The 21,566-nt window shown below is 41.2% G+C and overlaps 1 protein-coding gene across 2 annotated transcripts in view; it reads left to right on the top strand.

Annotated features, from left to right (window-relative positions):
* The window catches only part of LOC130187831 (glutamate receptor ionotropic, kainate 2-like), a 59,888-nt gene extending 45,576 nt beyond the window's left edge, over positions 1–14,312 (top strand). For both annotated transcript variants that reach the window (XM_056405734.1, XM_056405735.1), the window contains exons 12-16: positions 1,744–1,862; positions 2,854–3,071; positions 3,812–4,037; positions 7,750–8,000; positions 11,043–14,312. In XM_056405734.1, the coding sequence (XP_056261709.1) occupies positions 1,744–1,862; positions 2,854–3,071; positions 3,812–4,037; positions 7,750–8,000; positions 11,043–11,207 (979 nt within the window). In that variant the 3' untranslated portion in view covers positions 11,208–14,312. The remainder of the gene's footprint in view (positions 1–1,743; positions 1,863–2,853; positions 3,072–3,811; positions 4,038–7,749; positions 8,001–11,042) is intronic.
* The last annotated feature ends 7,254 nt before the right edge of the window (positions 14,313–21,566 follow it).

The following is a 21,566-nucleotide window of genomic DNA, read 5'->3' as shown; positions in this document are numbered from 1 at the left end:
GATCAGTGTGCAGTACACGGCCCGCAGGAATACGGGCCGGCTGCAGGCAAAGGTCATACAGAGGAGCTGTCGGGTCTGGTGCATGCAGAATACACATGCAGACACTGAGAACAACAAACACAATCCAAATCCAAGTGCGCGTTGTATAGATTTAAATCCTCTATGATACCAGAGGCACATATCTGATGGTACCCACAGTTAGCCTCGGGCAACAGCAAAACATTATATGTAACATCTGTGAACAGCAACATGAATAAATCAAACCAGAAAATATTTGACTTTGAGATTTGATTGAGCCAATGCAAATACAGTCGCTACCATAGAGAAATGCACTCCCACACAGCTCGGAAAAGGCGCATGCGCGAGCGCTCATGTGCCACAGGCTTGATACACACAGGCATGAAAACGTACAGACATACGGACACATGCGAGTGCACACACTGCATTATGCACAGCTCCACAAGGCCATTGTGCCATTTCAGTTGCCTGTGGTTCCAAGGAGACAGAGCTCATTGACATTCCAGTAAATCAGGCATCCTGATGGAGTTGACAGGAAGAATTATAGTGTGTCATCACAGCCATGACCACGAAGATGATTCTCAAGGGGGACAGCGTAAAAAATAGCTGTAAAGGAAGGAGCAATATGACAAAAATGTTGCCACATTCGCGACGCTTGTAAAATAAGACCGTTAATTAGGCTGCTGCAACAGCAACAAAGAGCGATCACACGACATATCGGTATGTAGATCTACAGCAGTCACGCAGCGCAGTAAATAGTGCCGCCATTAGACAGCCGTCGTATAATATGCGTCTCCAAGAGCTGGAGCTGACAAATAGCATCATACTGCTGCGCCATCTGAACCCTTAAGACCCGGCCCACGGGCTTATTAGCATGCAGCATATTGGAGGGGGGGGGGGGCTCCTAAGCAGCCTTACGTGATGGGCCCCTCAACTCTGCATAAGCAATGTTCCTTCTATCAACCACTTCAGCACAAACTCAATCAGTTCCTGATGCTTAACGCTAACCCAATCACCCCGCGCTAATGCCATGCCACTTTTGCTTAGGATAATAAATGAGAAATGTCCACGACTGACCTGAAGACTGTGACAATAAGCTGAGGCAGGCACCAGGAGGATGGGGGGGGGTGAAAGTAGGAGGTTCATGGGGGAGGAAAGGTAATCTGGGGAAAAAAATGAGGTGTGGGTTGTTGGGGTGGGAATGGTGCAGGGTAGGGAACTGAGATTAAGGTGTGAAGGGAATGTAAGAAAAGGCAGTTACGGAGGGGAAGAACAGAGGTAGGCTGCCGGGAAACGAGAAGGAAAAAAAGAAAAAGGAGTATATGGCGTCTGCAAAGTAATGGTGATTGCAGTTGCTGTGGGGAAACACATAAAGGCTCCTGAGTCAGTGAATCCAAATGAGCTCCAAAGATCATCACGTACTTGGACATTATCACCAGTGACAGTGTTATTCCAGCCTATTGATCTGTTCTCACAATAAACTGATGGCATTTGAATATGCCAATAAGTTGATCTCAGCAAAAGCTTGAATGATTTGCTTTGGTCTCAGCAGAAGCTCTGACCCTGAGGCCACAACACAGGATTCCTACACATTTACATTCCCTTTGTTCCTGCTCACTGTGTTTTAAAATGGATGTTTTATCTGCCGTTTAATCTGCACCAGGGAACACACTGTTCTTTGCTTTGTGCTGACATATCTGTCTCTGTGCTCTCTCCCTTTTATAGGTTTAGCCCTTATGAGTGGTACAACCCGCATCCATGCAACCCCGACTCAGATGTAGTGGAAAACAATTTTACGCTGCTCAATAGTTTCTGGTTTGGAGTTGGGGCTCTCATGCAGCAAGGTAGTTGCCTCAGCCTGTGGCTGCTGTTGCTCTGTGGAGCTGGAGCTCTCTATATCCCACTGTCTCTGAGGAATTGGTTGTTTTATACAAGCCAGCGGCAACAGAGAGACCTCTGGGGGTCCAGACAGAACTTAGAGCAAATGTGCGTGTAATGGTTTTTTAATTAAATCAGCTGAGCTCATAGGAACATAGAATAAACCTACAGTATATGAGCATATGAGACATGTCTGTATGAGAGGGATAGATTTGAACATCCCTCGCACCACTTGAGTAAAATCAATTTTCCCTCACTTTAAAACCCCTGATTTAGAGATTAGAATTTGAAAAAAATATATATCAATATTTTTATCAGCAGCCACTCCAATAACATCACCTCTGAGATTTTATTTTGAAATAATATGCAGCCTATAAATCAGCTCTTTATCACAGTAATGATAGCACAATAATACCCAGTGTCCTCTCCTCTTGCCCTTGGCCCATGAGCACCTAGAGATCAGTGGGATGTGGAGTCAGGATGTGAGGTTACCTTGGGTACATGACTCTCTGGCCCAAACAGCCCATCACTTCTCCGCTCTGTTGTGAATGATCAATATTGAATGTGTTTATTTGATTGCATTGATTTATGCAAACCTCGTCCTCGGGGGACATTTTAAACAGCACTTTTCTGTGTCTCCTGCATTATTTAAAGCACTCGCTTGTGACTCAGACAAGATAATTTCACTTGTTTGAAATCCAACAATCATCTTGTTTTGAGAGCTCTCTGAAGTGATTTCATCTTGAAGTGAGTGGCACACCTGCCTCAGCTGAAAACTTGACGAGAGTTCTTGAAACAAGCTTTTTCTTTTTTGTAGCTTTTTAAGGAACTAATCTTATCTTGTTTTTGACATTATCAGCATAAACAATTAGATACAAGATTAGAAGCATAATACATGCTGAGATGAATACATTCTGCAGTGTAACTTTCACCCCCCTGCCACCTCCCTCACACCAGGCTCAGAGCTCATGCCCAAGGCTTTGTCGACTCGAATAGTGGGAGGCATCTGGTGGTTCTTCACCCTCATCATCATCTCCTCGTACACGGCCAACCTGGCTGCCTTCCTCACCGTGGAGAGGATGGAGTCGCCTATAGACTCAGCCGACGACCTGGCCAAACAGACAAAAATCCTGTACGGGGTGGTGGAGGACGGCGCCACCATGACCTTCTTCAAGGTAAGCTGGGCGTGCCTGGGGGTTGTTACAGAGCGGGTTTTTTAAGAGGAAGCTTTCTTTGTCACTTCTGTTCTGTTTACAGTGCAGCCAGACAAAGACGTGTTGTTTTAATCAAGGAATCAGCCAACAATAATTGCGACTGCAGTCTGATTTCGTTCTGCACACTGTGCAAGTAGTTTTTAACACAAAAGCGCCCCACTGAGCTTTGGAGTTGATTACTTTGCTGAGAAGTTGGAGTTGTGCGTCGCCTGAATTCTCATCTAACAATTCGGTGTTGCTGCTCCTTCTTGTTCCTTTAACCCATGCGATGTTTTAAACTGAGCTGGTGTCAAAAAAAAGAAAAGAAATGCTGAAAATAACCATGTCTTGTTTTAGTGGATGCATTTTAAAAATTAATTTGCATTTATTTCTCAATAAAAGGCACCATGTTCAATACTTAAAGCATGAAATAGCAGCAGCAGGGAATGTTCAGTTTACACTTGTAATAATTGCTTATGCTGAAAAAATGGCAACCACAAATAGCATCAAAAACAAAATTTGATTTCATGAAAATCTAACGGAATATAACTTAAACTTCCTTTCTTTTTCATAGAAATATAGATAAAAAATATTTCTATCTTTTGCTTCTCAAATTTAGTAACTGCATCGGAACATCAGAATTTAGAGTTCACCATCGTGTTGGTTCCTAATGCTGCTTCCAGTCTCACTCCTTCTCCTTTTCTCCTGGTGACTTTTTGCAGAAGACAAAAATCTCCACCTATGACAAGATGTGGGAGTTCATGAACAGCAGGAGGCAATCTGTGATGGTGAAGAACGTGGATGAGGGCATCCAGCGCGTGCTGACCTCGGACTACGCCTTCCTCATGGAGTCCACCACCATCGAGTTTGTCACCCAGCGCAACTGCAACCTCACGCAGATCGGAGGCCTCATAGACTCCAAAGCCTACGGAGTGGGAACACCTATGGGTAAATGACCTCAAACCTCTACGCACCTCTGTGTTGCCCGCTGCGTTTGAATAGCTGTAGGTCAGAGAGGGATACTGCAGATACTACGGGACAGATAAAGGAATATAGTGTGGATGATGGATAAGCTCCGAGAATGGAAAGTTTGACCTCTATTGATGGGGTCATGGGTATAATGGTTCGACAGAGTGAGGTGTAAAAGGTTTAGCTTAATGAAAAGCGAATGGCTGAAGAGGTTGAATTTATGGATAAGGTGAAAATGTGCCCAAGGCTCAAAAAACAGGCAAACGTTCGAGATCTTTTTTTTCCAGCCATAATGATTTCCTCTCAGGATTATTTACAGAGTAGAGAGGCAAACCTGGGTTAAACATTGTTCACAAATACTTTTAATGGTGTCTTCTAGCCGACTTTGGGGTCACGTAAGGCTACATTATGTGTGCAAGACAGTGAAGCAATCACAGAACGCAACCCGAAAGTCAATTTAGTGCAATTCCCTGTGAGTTACTTGACACCGTCTGAATTGTGTCTGCGCATTAAACCACAACAACAAAGCACTTCAGAAATACAAAACGAGCACTAAGAACTGTTTTAAACTGCTTGTTTGACCCAGCGCCTGTCAGAAAGTATTGTCCTGACATTTTAAAGGGCCATTACCCTGTGATGAAGCAGATGAGCTAAAACCATCAAAACCACTGTTTTTGTTTTTATTTGACATTTTGGGAAATGGTCTCATGAATCAAATATTTTTCCACCAACACTTTTGTTGTGTATAAAGCATATGTCAGGGTTAATAAACGTGCAGCTCACAACCCTGGCGCTCCCGGGGACCCTGGCTGAAAGCTGGTGATGGTTGCAGCCCCGGTGTCGCGGAGGTTAGAGTGGTCATGACGAGGCCAGGGAGAGCACTGCGACCCGCTATAATGGCCACATCTATCATCAGTGATAGGAAGGCCATCAAAATATGGAGGATTAATTTCTGCCCATCCACATCTGGACCCGGCCGCTGCTGATGGGTATGAGGCAGTTATAGATCTGCAGGGATGCCGTGATTGCCGCGGCTGTAACAAAGCTGAGATGATGCTGTGAAATATAGTCCCACTGTGGCTCCATAAGTGCAGAAGTACTTACACTGATGCCCTTGAGACGGACACACAGTCCTAGAACATGGATCAGTTCTCTTTTCATTCATGTGCCAACATAGTGTATCAAATATATGACTCCAAAATATAGCCCAAATCATTTTAATTCAGCAGTAAGTGGTTTCAAATGCATGATTTGAAATGTCCGCTTTCAAAGTTATTACTGCCCACTTACTCATTTCAATCTCTAATCCTGATGTTCATTGCTCAGTATTTCAGAAATAAAGCTGATTATAGCCTGTAAAATGTTTCTTCTGTGACAGAAGAGGTCTGGAGATAATTACTTTATTAGTTCAAAGTGAGCTCTGTTTTCATGCCAGCAGTGCTCTGCGAAAGGGAGGAATCTTTTCTTTTTTTTTCAGATCGTTGCTTTCTCCTTGTGTCCTTGTCCCAAACCCAATGAAGACCTCTTAGCCTATAACTTTTGCCCTGCTGAGCACTGTTTAGCAGCTCCCTCCCTGTGGGGCTGTTACGGCAATAAACCAGAGCAAGTCGTATAATAAGTCTTAACCTTTTAGCGCTTGTCGGTTTTCACACGTCCTTTTCCCAAAACGCAAATGCGTCATCTACAGCCATCGACTTAAACTGTGATCACATTAATACTAGAAGCCAGACAGTGTGGGAGTGATGGATGTCCTCTGGTGTTCAACATCTGTCAGGTAGTTGTGTATGCACACTGTGTCAAGCACAGTGCTTTTCCATTTGCCCAGGCCCCGCTCTCCATATCCTCCTCTCGAAGGACCCATCCTATTAGCATTTATCCAAGGCCTGCTTTGTTAGGCCATCATTAATCATTTGAAATATGAGGGGAGCCAGAATCAGGGGACTCGGATACTTGATAGATCTCTCATCCTCAAATGAAGCAAGCATATGCTTATCACATGCACGTGCACACATGCGTTTATATATAGATCTATATATATATATGTACGACTGCGTTTTGAAAGCACCACGTATCTGTACATGTACAGAATGCAGGGCTACACGTGTGCTTTAGGTTATCACTTCAAACCGTGCACACCATAAAGAAAAGAAAAGGAAAACCCATATGCTCACACACACACACACACACACACAGGTAAACTTACAGAAATACAAAGCTTTTTTAGTGAACACAGATACGCTTTTCAAAAATCAGTGGCATTCTATGTATTTTTCAGTTTTTTGTATTAATGTCCCTTTTGTCAGTCTAAATACACAGAGACTCTGAGATGAAAGGATGATGGATGGCAACAGATAAATGATAGATGAGACAGAGAGGGAATCAACTACAGGGGCTGACAGCCCAAACTATATGAGAGCAGCAGACAAAGTGCTGCTACCTGCTACCTGGAGCCAGATTCAGGTTTTGAGCACAAAATGTTCCCATGTTTGTAAAATGATTTCTATTATGTCGGCATTATAAAATTGTCATATTTTACTGCTGTTTCATCTCTTTTTAAGTCACTCTGAATAAGCACATGAGCCAAAACGCCTTAAATAGAAATCGAAATGTACAACCAGCCTTCATTACGTATGATTTCTGTAATCACATAAATACACTAACAAGCTTTCAAAGCAGTTTATAAATGAAACATGAATGCTCACAGTAAGTATTAATCTTTCTCGGCCCGGTTGGGGCAGGGTGTGTGTGCTGCGCCTCGATCGGTCCGTGTGTTGTGTCAAACACGCTGCGGAAAGGAGAGGAACACGACCCCAGTCGGGTACTCCGCAACGATTACTCCTCCTTTGATCACGCCAGCACCCACTGCGCCTTAATGCCTTGTCGCTAATTCTGGCGCCTTCCCACTGTCTCTGGATTTGGGTTCTTTTACTCACCATGAAATCAACATGCATAAAAACACACTTGTAGAGAAACCATATCTCTAATATACACATATAATCCCAAACACATATGCACCCATGTAACGTACACCCCACTGGGCTGCTGTGTTTTTCCTGTTTATGTCCTCCATTTATGGCTCACGGAAGCGCGCGCAAACAGCAGCTAATTCGTCAGAATCAACAGCAGCTCGGCTACACAAAGCCAAGTGTTTGTTGCCAGCTCCCTGTGCGTTATAATTCACACACTGCAGAGATGAGTGAGAATTCTGGACTCACTCTGTGAATATAGGGATTAGTGGGATTTGAAGAAGGACTTACAAACCCCCCCCTCCCCTCCTCTAAGCAGCCAACAATAACATGACAGGTTATATGATCACATGCGAACCACAGCGTGTTTCATACGCCCACCACCAGTGGTTATATATACACGTATGATAATATCGTGATGTAAGGCCTTGTGGTTTCCTTTTCAGCACCTCCCCACACTCGTATTTGAGTCTAATGATTTTGCCCAAAAAAAGAGACAAAGCTCACAATAAACAAAGTTAAAGATGATTTTAACTGATAATGTTTTTTTTAATTTGTTATTGATATATTGATAATATCGTTATCGTGAAATCTTTTGGAAAAAATCTGATTCCCGACCAGCCCTCCTAAACATAATGATTTTCTTTTTTTTTTCTTTTTTTTTTAACCATATTTTGCAGTTATCTATGTCCACCGGGTCTCACGTTGTGTTTTTGACCCCACAGGCTCTCCATACAGAGATAAGATCACAATAGCCATTCTGCAGCTGCAGGAGGAAGGGAAGCTGCACATGATGAAGGAGAAGTGGTGGCGAGGGAACGGCTGTCCCGAGGAGGAGAGCAAAGAGGCCAGCGCTCTGGGGGTGCAGAACATCGGCGGGATCTTCATCGTGCTGGCTGCAGGACTGGTGCTGTCAGTGTTCGTGGCTGTGGGGGAGGTCCTTTACAAGTCTAAACAGAACGCACAGCTGGAGAAGGTACTGGAGCCTTTTCTGATACATTTAAAGGATTGAAGATTCTGCTGCGTTTTCCTCGTCCCTGTGCCAGTCGTTTGATTTAAGCTGTGTTTCATTTTCGGATTTGACATCACCTCATTTATCACTCATCTTTATTGCTTTATTGTCTCTTTTTCTTATTTTACTTCCTTTTTAAGGGGAATTGAACTGTAAAGTTGACCAATTAAATCACACTAAAATAAAATAAAACACAAACACATACATATTGCTCTGTTTAGTTTAGTTAGTTTAGTTTGCATTTCTGTTCTTTTTCGTAGGTTCAGGATTCGAGTAAAGGATAAGTTCACATTTTTTTAAAGACCTTAAAACAATACTCATGCTCATATTTACATTGAAATGGTTTTTGGTCGCTCTAATTGTTCCTCCTTCCCTGAAGAGATTCCTCTTGTTCTTCACTTTGTCTTTTTGATAACACATTCCATGGAGAGACAGCAACAAAAAGACTTGAAACTGAAACTGTGGTTGATACTGTACCGACTTGAATCAAGATGGAGTCTCTTCACGGCTAGTAAGAGCAGGCAAAACAATTACAGCAGCTATTTCAATTTACATATTGGTATGTGAGTATCGTTTTAAAGAGTAAAAAAAAAAAAAAAAAACATGAGCTCATCCTTTAATCGTATGATTTGTCTGAATGCGTATACATGTGCAGCTTTCTTTTCTCCCGCCTCTGGTTATATTTCTTTAAAGCAGGAGACTGAATACATTTCAGGCTGTTCTATCTGTGGTCTATTTTCGTACTGAGTGCTCATGATTCATCACACAATGTGGAGTGTGTATTTTAGTGCACTTTAACTTGTGCAATGATGTTTCCAGATAATTGTAAAAGTCCGTTTGATACAATTTTAATTATTTACATCTACAGAATTATCACAGCGCAGTGGTGTGTTACTTTATTGGGATAGTAATTAGTTTCTGGCGTTTTTTTTTTTTTTTGTTTGTTTGTTTTTTTTTGGGGGGGGGGGTTTACGGGCTGCATATGTTTCAGAGCACATCTTAGATATCATTAATCAAGAGCCGCAAGACTGGGTCACAATATTCAGATAATTTGCAAATGCCACAGTCTCTAGGCTGCCAAGGTGCTTGTAATTTACATGCTGACAACAAGCCTCTCCCTCTCTATTTCCTCGCCCCGCCAACCTCCTCTACCCAAACATCACCAGTTTTTTTTTTTTTTTTTTTTACCCCCCTTGTTCTCCTTCTTTTTCCCCCCATCAGTCTAATCCATATCCCTCCTCTTTGCTTTTCACCATTTCTTTTCCCCTCACCCGTCCTGCCCCTCTCTACTTCTGTAATCACTCATCTTCCCAAGTATGCACAATCTCTCATTCATACGCCAGACAAATATATGTAAAAATGGAGGGGAAAAAAAAACAAAAATACCTGGTGCATAAGCCACCCACAGATATCCATCTCACACACCTACACACATACACAAACAGAAAAATAATAGCTTCATACTTTAATGCTCTCCCTCCTCTTTTATATCTCTTCTCCTCCTACCCCCTCCAAGAATTTGAATTAGATTTTGCATAATCAGAAAGTGGATATATGGGAATTTGTCTTGGCAATGTTGGTGCACAGGCATATTGACATTTTATAGGATTTCACACCACAGGCATTATGCAGGGACAACAGAAGCTCATATTACAGAAGTTACATAACGCATGTCACTCTGTGAGGGGGTGATTGATGTTTTAAAAGAACGCACCAATATTTTGGGATTTAATCTGCCGAAGTGGATGTTTTGTCCTTTGTTCGATATCTTTACGTTTTCCTCTTGCATGCCAAAAATTACAAGTGTTGAATGTTTTGCTCGGGATTTAGTTCTTGGCAGGACGCAAAACACTCGGAAGCAGCATTCAGACATTTGTGTGGCAGTGAAGCTGAAAAGGGGGAAAATCTGGGACACGTCAGACCTTTAAGTAAAGGCCTGGTTTTCAAAAAAAAAAAAAAAATTGTTTATCAGTTAAATGAACAAGTTTTACCTTGTTTATTCGGTCCTTTGCCGAAACTCTTAGTGTCTTGAGTTTTACATCAAGACTTAAATTATTTTCATTTGGTTGGCAAAGTTAAAGGGGTATTTCACCAACTTTACACATAAAGATTGGTTTACTCATCATGAGGAGTAGCACTTAGCATGTAAAAACAGTTGTATATTGATATCCGGAGCCTGGAGGAGCTCTCTGAAGTCTGGAAAATGTTTTTAGATTGGGTTTTAAATTAAATTCTTTTATGAGAAAACTGTGTTGCACACTGGGCATTTGAAGTTTGAAAGACCAGGCAGGTAAATGGTCTCTTCAGATCAAAATCTATTATTTCTGATCAAAAGGGCAGCGGCATAATTACACAACATGAAACCAACACCAGCACCAAAATATGAAGAAGGAAAATAAAAAAACATCAAAGCTGGCACAGAAAGCACTGTTTCCGTACATGTGTCCAATAAATCAATAATGTTGATTTAATTTGAAAGTGAACAGATTTTTGAAGTATGTGAAGATTTTTTTGTAAATCCCAATGTTGATGCCCCCTAGTGGTAAAAAACAAAAAAACAAGGATACTATAGCAGACGTCAGTGCCTGCCACTACCCCCACAGATCTGACTCAGGAACACTGAGGTGTCAAGAACACATATAATAGACTGCAACCAATATTCGTTGGTATTGTTAAAATTTTCCATAATAACAAATGCCACCAGGCTAGTTTGAAAAAAAGGTTTAATCGAATACATATTCTCCACATAGTGGTTTTAATAATGGAGTGCACACTGTTACCAATGCACGTTTTACAATATGGAAACAAATACATTTTCATCATATTTTCTAGACAGTTATTTAGCCTGGGAGAAACTCCGAGCATAATCTCTCACCAATAGTCTGTATTGAATAAAATGTCAGTATTATCTATATTCAACACGGTCGAGGTGCACAGGTTTGAGTAATGTGGCAGACACCGTGATGCCAGCCATAACTTTTCCCTCTTTGCCCTCGCCCTCCGCAGCGATCGTTCTGCAGCGCCATGATGGACGAGCTGCGCGTGTCTCTGAAGTGCCAACGCCGCCTCAAACAGAAGCCTCAGCCGCCCGTCATCGTCAAGACGGAGGAGGTCATCAACATGCACACGTTCAACGACAGGAGACTCCCAGGAAAGGAAACCATGGCATGAGCACTGAACGTAGCCCACCCCCCCCCACCCCCTCACTTGACATACATGGAGGGGGAGACAGGGTCGAATTAATGCTGACTTAACCACAAACTGAGGTTAGCAGTCAAAACAGGATTCCTTTTGAACCTACTTGCTTATGTAGACAGATGTTTCCTGTGGAAATATATAGATACCTGAGCAGTGTCACCTCACTGTGACATTCACTTCTTGAAGGGAGCTGGAAAGGAAGGACTCATTTGTGTTTGTGTTGATAAAGTATGTAAATTGAAATGATCCAAGCAGGTTTGGGACAAAACATAAGTCTGGTCCACACTAGAGGTGGATTTAAACACACACATAACACATGTATGCTCTCTCACACACACACACACACACACACACACACACACACACACACACATACACAAGCACACACAAACACGAACACACACTCATCTGACACACCTGTGCAGAAGAGACAACGCTATTGTGACAGTAACACCAGATGTAGTTTTTCTGTTGATGTCAATGCCCTTTTGTCTTACCTCCATGTGTGTGTGACCCCATCAGCCCCTCCCTTCAGTGGCTTGAGTTTCTTTCCAATGATTTGGACGAACACTAATCTCACACCGACAAAGGCAACGGTAGACAGAGCCAAATGGTTTGCTATGAACTGATGTATAAAAGTGATATTTAGTTTGAAATCATCTATGCTGACCTTGTTGAATACTCATCGTTTTTTTTTTTTTCTGTAATGCCTTTCTTGTGCCAAAGTTCTGCCCTTGTAAAGAACTTTCTACCATGCCTATTATTATGTTCAAAGCCTCTACAAGCAACGTATACTGTCAAAGTCCTCCTCCATGTCCGTCCTTACACGGTCTGCGGTTTTCACTCTGTATCAGTTGTTGTTTAAAATGCAGTATTTCTACAAAAATGTTTGTTTTTGTACAAGAACAAGAAGTTTTGTAGTACTTTGTATCATGGTAGCCCCTCCTGTGGACAACATATGTAGCAGATACTAACTCAGCCCTCAAACTCTGACAACTGGTGGCTGTGGGGCTTCAAAACTCTGCTGTGTAGGGTTCATCTCTCTCTCATCACTCAGAGATTAAGTCTTTTTTTTTTCTTTTTTTTTTTCCCGTCAGTCTCGTGGGGCCTGCTGTACATAGTGTCTGGGGACAATGTGGTGGATTTCAGTGGGTAAGAACAATGAAAATTTAAAAGAAGTAGGTGACTCATTCTAGAAATTGCAACTGTCAGCGAAAGCACACTGACAAGCGTGGTTAAGTAACAGTGGTTATGATGAGTCACCATGAAAGACATAGTAAAATATGGAAGTGTTGCTTGTGTTAAAAATGAACCTAAGTGTAGATACCAGGCTGCAATGTTGTTATCACACTACATTTTCGCCTTAAGATACTGTAAAAAGAAATACAAATTTTATCATGGGATTTTTGACTAGTATCAAATCTCAAAGTCTTACTTTTTTAAACTAGTGAAAATAATTATATAATTATACTATATACTATAACCAATACTGGGTTTTTGAGACCATTACTTATGATGATATGTTGGCCAATAGTTAAATACATAACATAAACAAACTGTTTTGATAAGGACACATACTAAGTGGAACATATGACAGTTAAAAACATCAACTTGTAAGTGCTCTCTGGTGGATAAACTGTTTCTAAATGACCTTTGACCTATTTTTACATTTCTGTACTGCAATTTCTTGTTACTTAGCAGCTGACATATACATCCATATCAATATATCTGCTATAAGCTAATGTTGGCCCAGCCGATTTATTGGTGTAGCTATAAAAATAATCAGTCTGTGCGCTAAGGCTGTCCTCTCGTCATATGTTCTATACAAATCAAGTTTTCTCAAAAATTTATTAGCAATTTGTCACTATCTATAACCAAGGCAAGGAATATGACAGATGGCTGCACCTGAATGAAGAGAAAATAGTTGATTTGTATTTGAAATAGGTGGAAATAATCTCATACCGCCGGAAGATGTTTCTCACTTATTTCAGAAAATATTACCTTTAGGACTACATAGCAGACAAAAATAACTTGATGAGCTGTAGACTGTTGCACCACAATGTCCATTTAGCAGCTGATCTGCAGTTTTCAGTCGTATCAGATGATCTTCATCAGCAGATGGACTTTGCCCAGTTGTTATGAAGTTTCATTGTCTATTTCAGCTTTTAAGCTTTTTAAAAAATGGAAATCCGAACATCTATACCTTTAATAACTTACAACTCCATTTGCTGATGAAGATCATGTAATATGACAGAAAGCTCCAGATTAGCTACTAAATGGTGAAATGTGGTGATAATTTTTTTTCAGCTGCTGATTCCAAGAAGGAGCCTGATAGGCCGCTTGTGAATGTAGGAAACAGTGCATCTGCAGCGAGTCTGATGTGGGAATAAACAGCAGCTTCGAGGCTCTTGCCGTATGTTGCCATAGCAAATGTCTCACCTTTGCTCATACGCCAGGCGCCACTTCACTCATGTTGCCTCAATCTCAGCAACTCGAGCCGTGATGTTGATGATAGCTTATGGGCAGAGAAGATCATTTATCCACTAATTGTCTCCAAATGCGTATTCTCTCCACAGAGTGACACGATCACATCTGGCCCCACGACACCTCTTGTCTGTTAACTCTGTTCCATGTTGTGAAATGACAAGCATACTCGGTAGGTCACTACATCACTGCCCCTGTCTTCCCACTCTACCCAGTTCACCATCTGATCTGTTATTCCAGGGATTTTAAAGACAAAAAAACAAACAAACAAAGACCCACACAAGGGCCAACGCCAGTGATGACATCTCCGCTGTACATGAATGGATATAGTTAATGACTTATTTAACAACCACGTATAATATATATTATGAAAACCGACAGGGAAGACGTAAGCCTGAAGCTACCAGTGTTGCTTGTCATTTTCCATCCGGCTAAATCTATTGGTGCGAGCTGAAGTGATTGAATACCCTGGAAACATTTATTAGAGACGACTCCAAAGGCTTCGCTGTCCTGTTGAAAACAAGTATGAGCTCATGGAATTTGACATTGATGCAAGGTTTTACAAATAATGTCATTAAAAATGTCATCATTGTAGTTTCGCCTTATATTATTCATGCAACCTTTTCACATTCTCTTGGGAACAACCGAGCTGAAGACAGGATCTTTGTTGGTATCTCATTTAAAGAGTGCATCGATGCCATCAAGTATAATGATGAGCATTATCTCTTGAAGTATTCTGCACTGTCAGGCGCTTCTAATTGATAAAATGCCCAAAGACTTGATTTGTATTATCTAACTAAATACATTAGGTAATTGCAAACATTGTTAATCAAATCAGGATTGTAAGCATGTTTAGGCAGCTGTTTTCCTGACTTGCTCCCTGGCTGCTTGGTGCATCTATCCACCTGGCTTTGTGCCGGGCTTTCTCTGACCACACACTTTCTGAAATATCCCTCTGAGATCACAGAAATCCAGATGACTGTAAGTATAAAGAATTCGCAATGATACACAGGAGACTGCACATTCTGACAAACAGGCCCCGAGAATGTTCCACACCTTCTGACTCTCTGATTTTTCATTGTTTATTGTTATTTCCCTCCCACAGGCGGCGGCAGGCGGTCAGACAGCTCCGCGTTTTCTGACAAGGTTTTTCTGGGAGTAATGATGAAAACTGTTTCTGCAGGCCGACCTCTGCCGCCACAACATAAATGGCCACCCTGTCTGCCCTCCAGATTGACAGGGAAGGTCAGAGCATGCGTCAGTGCGTTCAGCAGGGACCGCTTAGTCTGTCACACTTATTTCCATCATATTAAATCCCTCTACCTCCTTTTCCTAAGTGGTCATTGGAAAGGTATCCTTGGATAACATCTTGTTCATTAGGCAATTAATGGCTGAGATTGCGTTGTGGACAGAAAATTGCTTTCTGAATGTGACTTTGGTTTGTCACACAGATATTATAGGCTAATAGCACCTGCCAAAGAAGGTTTTGTGAAGGAGGAAATGTATTCCCCTGCTCATTTCCCAGTGACTTTAATAATTCAGGATTCCAGATTAAGAATCATGTAAGCCTACTTAGATTTTTTTCCCATTGAACAAGTAGCAGTACATGTACTTGTAAAGCCATTATGCACGTTAGAGGCGGGACATACAATATATCATAAGAGATTTACCATACAGTTTATACTGGTGGTGTCCATTCCCTTGATGTATTAAACAATTATGGGAAATGGCACAAAATAACGAGCGAGGCTGCTTTATGGTAAAATTAGGTTTTATATTATTTATACATCAATTTGATGACGAACCTTGATTTGTCAGGTATTTAATTTGCTTGATTAAGCATAAAACAGAACATCCCTCTCTGGTTATTGTCTCCATAAACAGTTTTGATTAGCCGTGCTACTGTCATGGCTGTATTGATGGTCAGTCCATCCACTTTGGTCCAGCCTGGAATGTCATCAACTATTGGGTGGATGGACGTTCATGCTCCCGGAAGATAAAGCCCACTGACTTCGGAGATCTCTGACTTTTCTTCTGGTGCCACCAACAGGTTGATATTTGTGGTTTTTTCAGTGAAACATCTCAACAACTATTTGATGGATTTCCATGTAATTTAGTACAGACATTAGTGTCATCATTCATTCATCACTTTGATACTTTTAACTTAGTATCAGGTCAAAATTTGAACTGGCCCAGTACTTTAGCTCATGACCAAACACAAGCTAAACTGATCACATTCCCATCAGCCTCAGCTGTACTTTGTGTTCAGAGCTAATCAGCATAGATGGTTGACATGGTAAACATAATACCTGCAAAACAACAGCATGTTAGTATTATCCTTTTGCGCGTGTTAGTATGCTAGCTCAAAGCGCTGCTGTGCTAAAGTACAGTCTTAATTGCTAGCATGGCTGTAAAGTCTTGCAGAAAATGTGTAACATCCCTGTATACACAAGAATATGATATTAACAGGATTTTATCCATATTGCTCACCCCTAGCATACGTATAGCTATACCTGTAACACCTAGAACAAATGAGGACTGTATGAACATGCAGATCACTACAACTCATACAGACTAATGCTTGAAAATATCACTCATCTGAACAGTTACAATAGAATTTCATTTGAACTCCCAAACATCAGAACAATTTATGTTAAAACTAAGCTAACAAGACAACACAGCAACATTTTAACAAGGGAAGCAATGTATTTACACATTTATTGTGTTAAATATGACAACAATATAGAGCCAAAAATACAATAATTCACATCTTTTTATTCACCCTCCCTCAGTGTAAAGCAATCACTGGTTCCTGGCATGGTCTCTGTAAAATAATTTGATGATTTGTTACCATGTGGCTCATATCAACAAAGCTGGTAGCAATCTTTGGTGCAATATTCAGCCTGCGGTTGATGATTCCCCCTCTGTAGACATTTCAGGCCTCCTTTCTGTGAAGTTCAGCACATATAATATGAAATCCTGGGGAAACGCAATAAAAGGGGAATTGCAGTAGCTGGCTGAGCCGAGCAGGCATTGTTGGTCGAAAAGTGATGATTTGGTACGCACGAGGATCTTGCCCAGCAGTGGTATGTGTCTGCCCAGAGATAGCATAGGAGTTTGGGGGGGGGGGGGTGTATTGGAGGAACCACTGGCCACACACAAAGTCATCTAATAGTTTTACTGGAGCTAAGTGTGTTATCTGTGTAAGCAAGTGTGTGTTTGCATGTAGAGCCTCCACCATTTGCCACCTGTATGTGGGTTTCTACAGTCACACGTGTGCCCAGGGGCACAAACCCCCCGTTTTGGTAGCAAATGAATTTCAATTTGAAGAAGTGATCTTTTGTGTCATGTAGCAATTCGTTTGGATGTTGTTTTCTATCTGAGTGTTTTTTTCCCAGTGGCAGATGTGTTGTGGTGGGTGGCAGCTGCAGAATGGAGGAGCACAGCTTGCTAAGTGATTCACCCTGCTCCTGGCGTCTCCGTTACCCCATGAGTCTTTTCACTGACAATGTTTTCATTTCTATTTGCTTTATGTGTAACTAGGGTGGTTGGCTGGATGCTTTGACAGCTCTGTCAGAAAAATGACAGTGCTGGTGGTCTCTTAGAGTAAGGGTGAGAGAAACTAATGGGCCGTTTGGAGGCTATTTCATTTTCATGACGTATTCTACGCTTGTTTTGAGAAAGGTAAGGAGAATATGGCGCTAAATCACATTTTAGATGAACATCATGATGGTGCTCAATCTGATGAAATCCCCTAGATTGATAGCGAATGAGCTCGCTATCTGATGACATCTGCTGCGTTTTTTATGCACACACCGGAAAGAACAGTGTTGAGTGGTGAACCAGTCACATCTCCTGACAGGGGAATCGCTGTTTTGTTCACTGCTGTCAAATAGCACTCTCTTTCCTCACCACAATCCCCCCATTAGGTTCTCTCAAACAAATGTTCTCTTTCTCCACACCTCTCTCTGCCTTTGAGTCATTCATACTGTTGATTCCACCTCTGGAGGAATACATCAGGCATAAGGCCTTTTTCTTTCATCAAGGCAGCAGCTTTAAAGTAATTTTCCTCCTCTCATAGGGGGCCAAATGGAGATGAGAAGATGTCGATTCTCTCATCTCTTTGTCTGTCCCCTTTGATCTCTTTCAACATGAATTCCCGATGCACAGAAAGTAAATGGGATTTTTTTTTCTGTCTATCTCTGGAGCATGGTAGATCATACAAAATTGACCAGAAATGACTCCTAATGACCCCTATGTTTTACTCAAAAAAAACAAAAAAAACAAAACACACTCCTGGCTGTCATTACTCATAATGCATTTTAATGAAGGATGAATAATTCAGATTGCACTTGTAGATGTAATAGCCCAGTGTGCTGATGCTGGGAACATCTTTATGGAGGAATGGCCATCTAAGAGCTCACATGCGTGTGTTTTGGGGGGATAGAGGACGGGTTTTGTGAGAAAGTACAGAGGTTTCAACAGTGCCTGCATGCCAGTGTGTGTTGTTGTCTGTCGCATTAACAGACAGCAGTTGTGATTTATCTTGTATTCCCAGTGCAGGGGCCCCTTTCTCTCACTGGAAAGGTTAAAGCATACAGCCTGGAGGCGGTACTACAAAGGTCAACATGCAGTTTAGGAATGAGGAATAGGACGATAGAGAGAAAGACCGGGAAGAAATGCACTCCCCTCATCTCCTCAGCCTGTGTACTGTCTTTGACATCCTGAAAACACAACCCTGCGTTGTTTGCAGCAAAGGCCCAGCAGTATTTATCCTTTAGTTCTCCGTATCCGTTCTCTCCTGTCCTCTTCTTCTTCTTCTTATCACCGCCTCCCCATGATACCTCCAATATCACAAGCTGTAAAAATAGCTGACCTTGACAAAGCCATCTCCAGAGATGGTGCATGAAAAAAAAAAAATGGGGAGCTGTACAGGGACATGATGGTGGGTAACAAAGGGAAACTGTAAACAAAGACCGTGCATTTAATGGACCCCTCAAGCCTGGATGTGCTTAGGAAGAAGACAGTCAGAGAGACAGCTGGTTATAAAAAGCAAGGTGCTGGGCCATTAAAGAGGAGCAGGAGAATAGAGAGAGATGGCTGTGAAGAAACACCAGCATCTTTGGTGAGTCAGATGTGTTGAGGTGATTAATCTGCTTTGGCTGTGTCCTTCACAGGCCTGAGGGGGAACAATCATACAGCGGCACCAGGTTTCCCCCTAGTGACCAGAACTGAGAACTGATAGAATAAAGAAAACCATTTTTCTGCACTCTGAGCTGTGTCTGCCATCATTTATTTTGAGGCGCAGTGACATGTCGGTGCTGTGATTGATGTATATTACTGTTTCTCTTATCAGATAACTGAAGAACTATAAAGAATTGACTTTAGTCAAGGTCGAAACCACAAAGTGGACAAGAACTGAATGAGATGAACTGAAAAGCTCTTAAAGGAAAACAACACGTACAGAAGTTTGGTTTCAACTGGATGTTATTTGTTTATTACAAAGAGATTGGTACTTTATACGTCTTCAGCGTTGACCTTGACTTCACTGAATTTTTTTTTCTGTAGGAGCCATGAAGACCACTATCTTGGAGACACTATCTTAAGGTATGGTTAATTGTGGCCATTCTGAGTGATCATGCTAATCATGCTAACTCTGCACTCATCACCTCAGTTTAAGAGATTCAGGAAACAACTCTTGCGACAACATACGCAGGAGAATGCAATGCAAGCCCCCTGATGCTTTCCAAATAAACAGAAATTTCACATAATAATTTCAGACACTTGTCTCCATGTCCAAACAAATGTTGAAGAAATTAGCCTGGATTAGCTATAGATATCTGTATAATGTTCCATAAAAAACAGGTTGAAAAATACCTGCTTTTTTTGGAGAGATGCCTTGTTTTTTAGCCCTTAATGTAGGTCAAGCTTCAAAAACTTCAACTGACATCAGTATCTCCCATTAAACCCTCCTTTCCTGGTAAACGCTCATGTCTTCTCACCTCCGTATAGCCTGTTTGTAATGCAGGCTTTTTGTTATAAGTTTGTACTCTCAAAACCGAGGTCAAGATAGTCCTTCATGTTATTTTATTAGACTTTATATAGTATAACTAGTGCTCCCCACGATTAGTTAACTGATCTTATTGTGTAAAATCAGTGGAATTCCCCTTTAACTGAAATATACTTTTGGTAACAATAAAAACATACTGCACAAAACTGTGTCTGCAAATGCGTACAAGAGCTAATTCTAAAATTTGAATTACATATCAAAAAAATATCCAAGCAAGCATCAAACCACTTCAATGTCTAGTAGGAAATTATACATACTTTAATGCCAATATAATATGTTTATTTTCCAATCAAGTAAAACATTTAAGACATATTTAAAAATCCAATCCAAGATTCACAGAAATAAAAAAGGCAGTACACTTATATTGGGGCTAAAATAATGAGTGATATGCACATAGAAGAACATTTTTCCCCATTCAGAAGCAATCAGTGCTTGGCTCTAGACTTACTCCAGAGAAAGAGAGCTCAGAAGACTCCCTCTGGCCATGATGTAGAGAGTAAAAACACAAACAAACATGAGAAATGTGAGGTTATTAGTCAATACAAGGAGGTATCTGCACTTTAAACTGCCTTGGTTGGATTTATAGGTCCTTTAGAGGTCCAATGTTCCAGTATGATTTCACGTACATAAACACAATATGAATCCGACATGATACAGTTCAGTTAAAAAAATAAACATCATAAATGATAATCCCCTACAACACATTGTTTCTCCAGTCAAGGCAAAGCACAGAGCAGCTGTCAAAGGCAGCAGTTGAGGTATGTGAACTTCGGCCAGTCTGCAGTCATCTCCTAAACAACCACATGAGGGAGCAGTGAGACTGCCTGTTGAGGTTTCCCTGTCTGGGATCATGGCATAGTACATCCTGTCTGTCTCCAAAGGCTTTTGATACATTATTAAGGATAATTCAGGTTTCTGTCACCATTGTATGAAGGTATTTTTCATATCATTCTTGGGTTTTGCAGGACTCTTTGGACCAGGTGTGCATGGTTTTAGTGAAGCTATTCATCGTCTCTTAAGCATCTGAAAAATGTAGACACTGTTGTTGCCCAATGAAACCCTAGTATTTCCAGATTTTGTGATTCTGAACTTTTCAAATAAACCGAATGTTTAACTTCTCCTTTAGAATTTGATAAAAACTTTAAAACACTTTAAAAATTCATTGGGATTTAAACTTCAACTCAAAGCTGAGAGCAAAAGTTTGACATTTTGGGAAATATGCTCATATGCTATGCTAGCATCTGGTTAGGTTAACTTAGCACAAAGCTAACCTGGCTCTGTCTAGCACCAATTTGTACCTCTCATGTATTAGCTAGCATACGCTGGAATAGCAATAGTAATGTAGCTAGTTAGCCTATCTTAGCACAAAGACTGAAACACGGCGGGTAAAGCCTGGCTCTGTCTAGCCACAGTTTGTACCTCTCATGTATTATCTAGCATACACTTGCGTAACACAAGTAAGTTAGCTAGTTAGCTAGAAACACACAGCCTGCCTCTGTCCAAAGGTAACAGCACTTCTTAAGTTCACTAGTTAAACAAGGTATGAGCCTAACATGTTCACTAATAAACTAACACGTTCAAAAAATGTTAAGTTGTTGAGGTGCTAGTAGGGTTGGTGTTTGTGTTTTTTCTCTTAACTAAGATTTAATGGTACTGTTGATCTTCTCTCTGGAACTGAGGAAGGAACTGATTCAGCCTTTTTACCAAAATGCCGAACTATTCCTTTAAAACAAGGTTATTTTCCTCAACATTTGGAGATATGTGGTTTTCACAGATCT

This window comes from Seriola aureovittata, chromosome 19 (assembly GCF_021018895.1).
Source record: "Seriola aureovittata isolate HTS-2021-v1 ecotype China chromosome 19, ASM2101889v1, whole genome shotgun sequence".
In the NCBI taxonomy this organism is placed as follows: Eukaryota; Metazoa; Chordata; class Actinopteri; order Carangiformes; family Carangidae; genus Seriola; species Seriola aureovittata.
The sequence above is the reverse complement of the archived record's forward strand: the minus strand, read 5'-3'. Positions and strand labels throughout refer to the sequence as shown.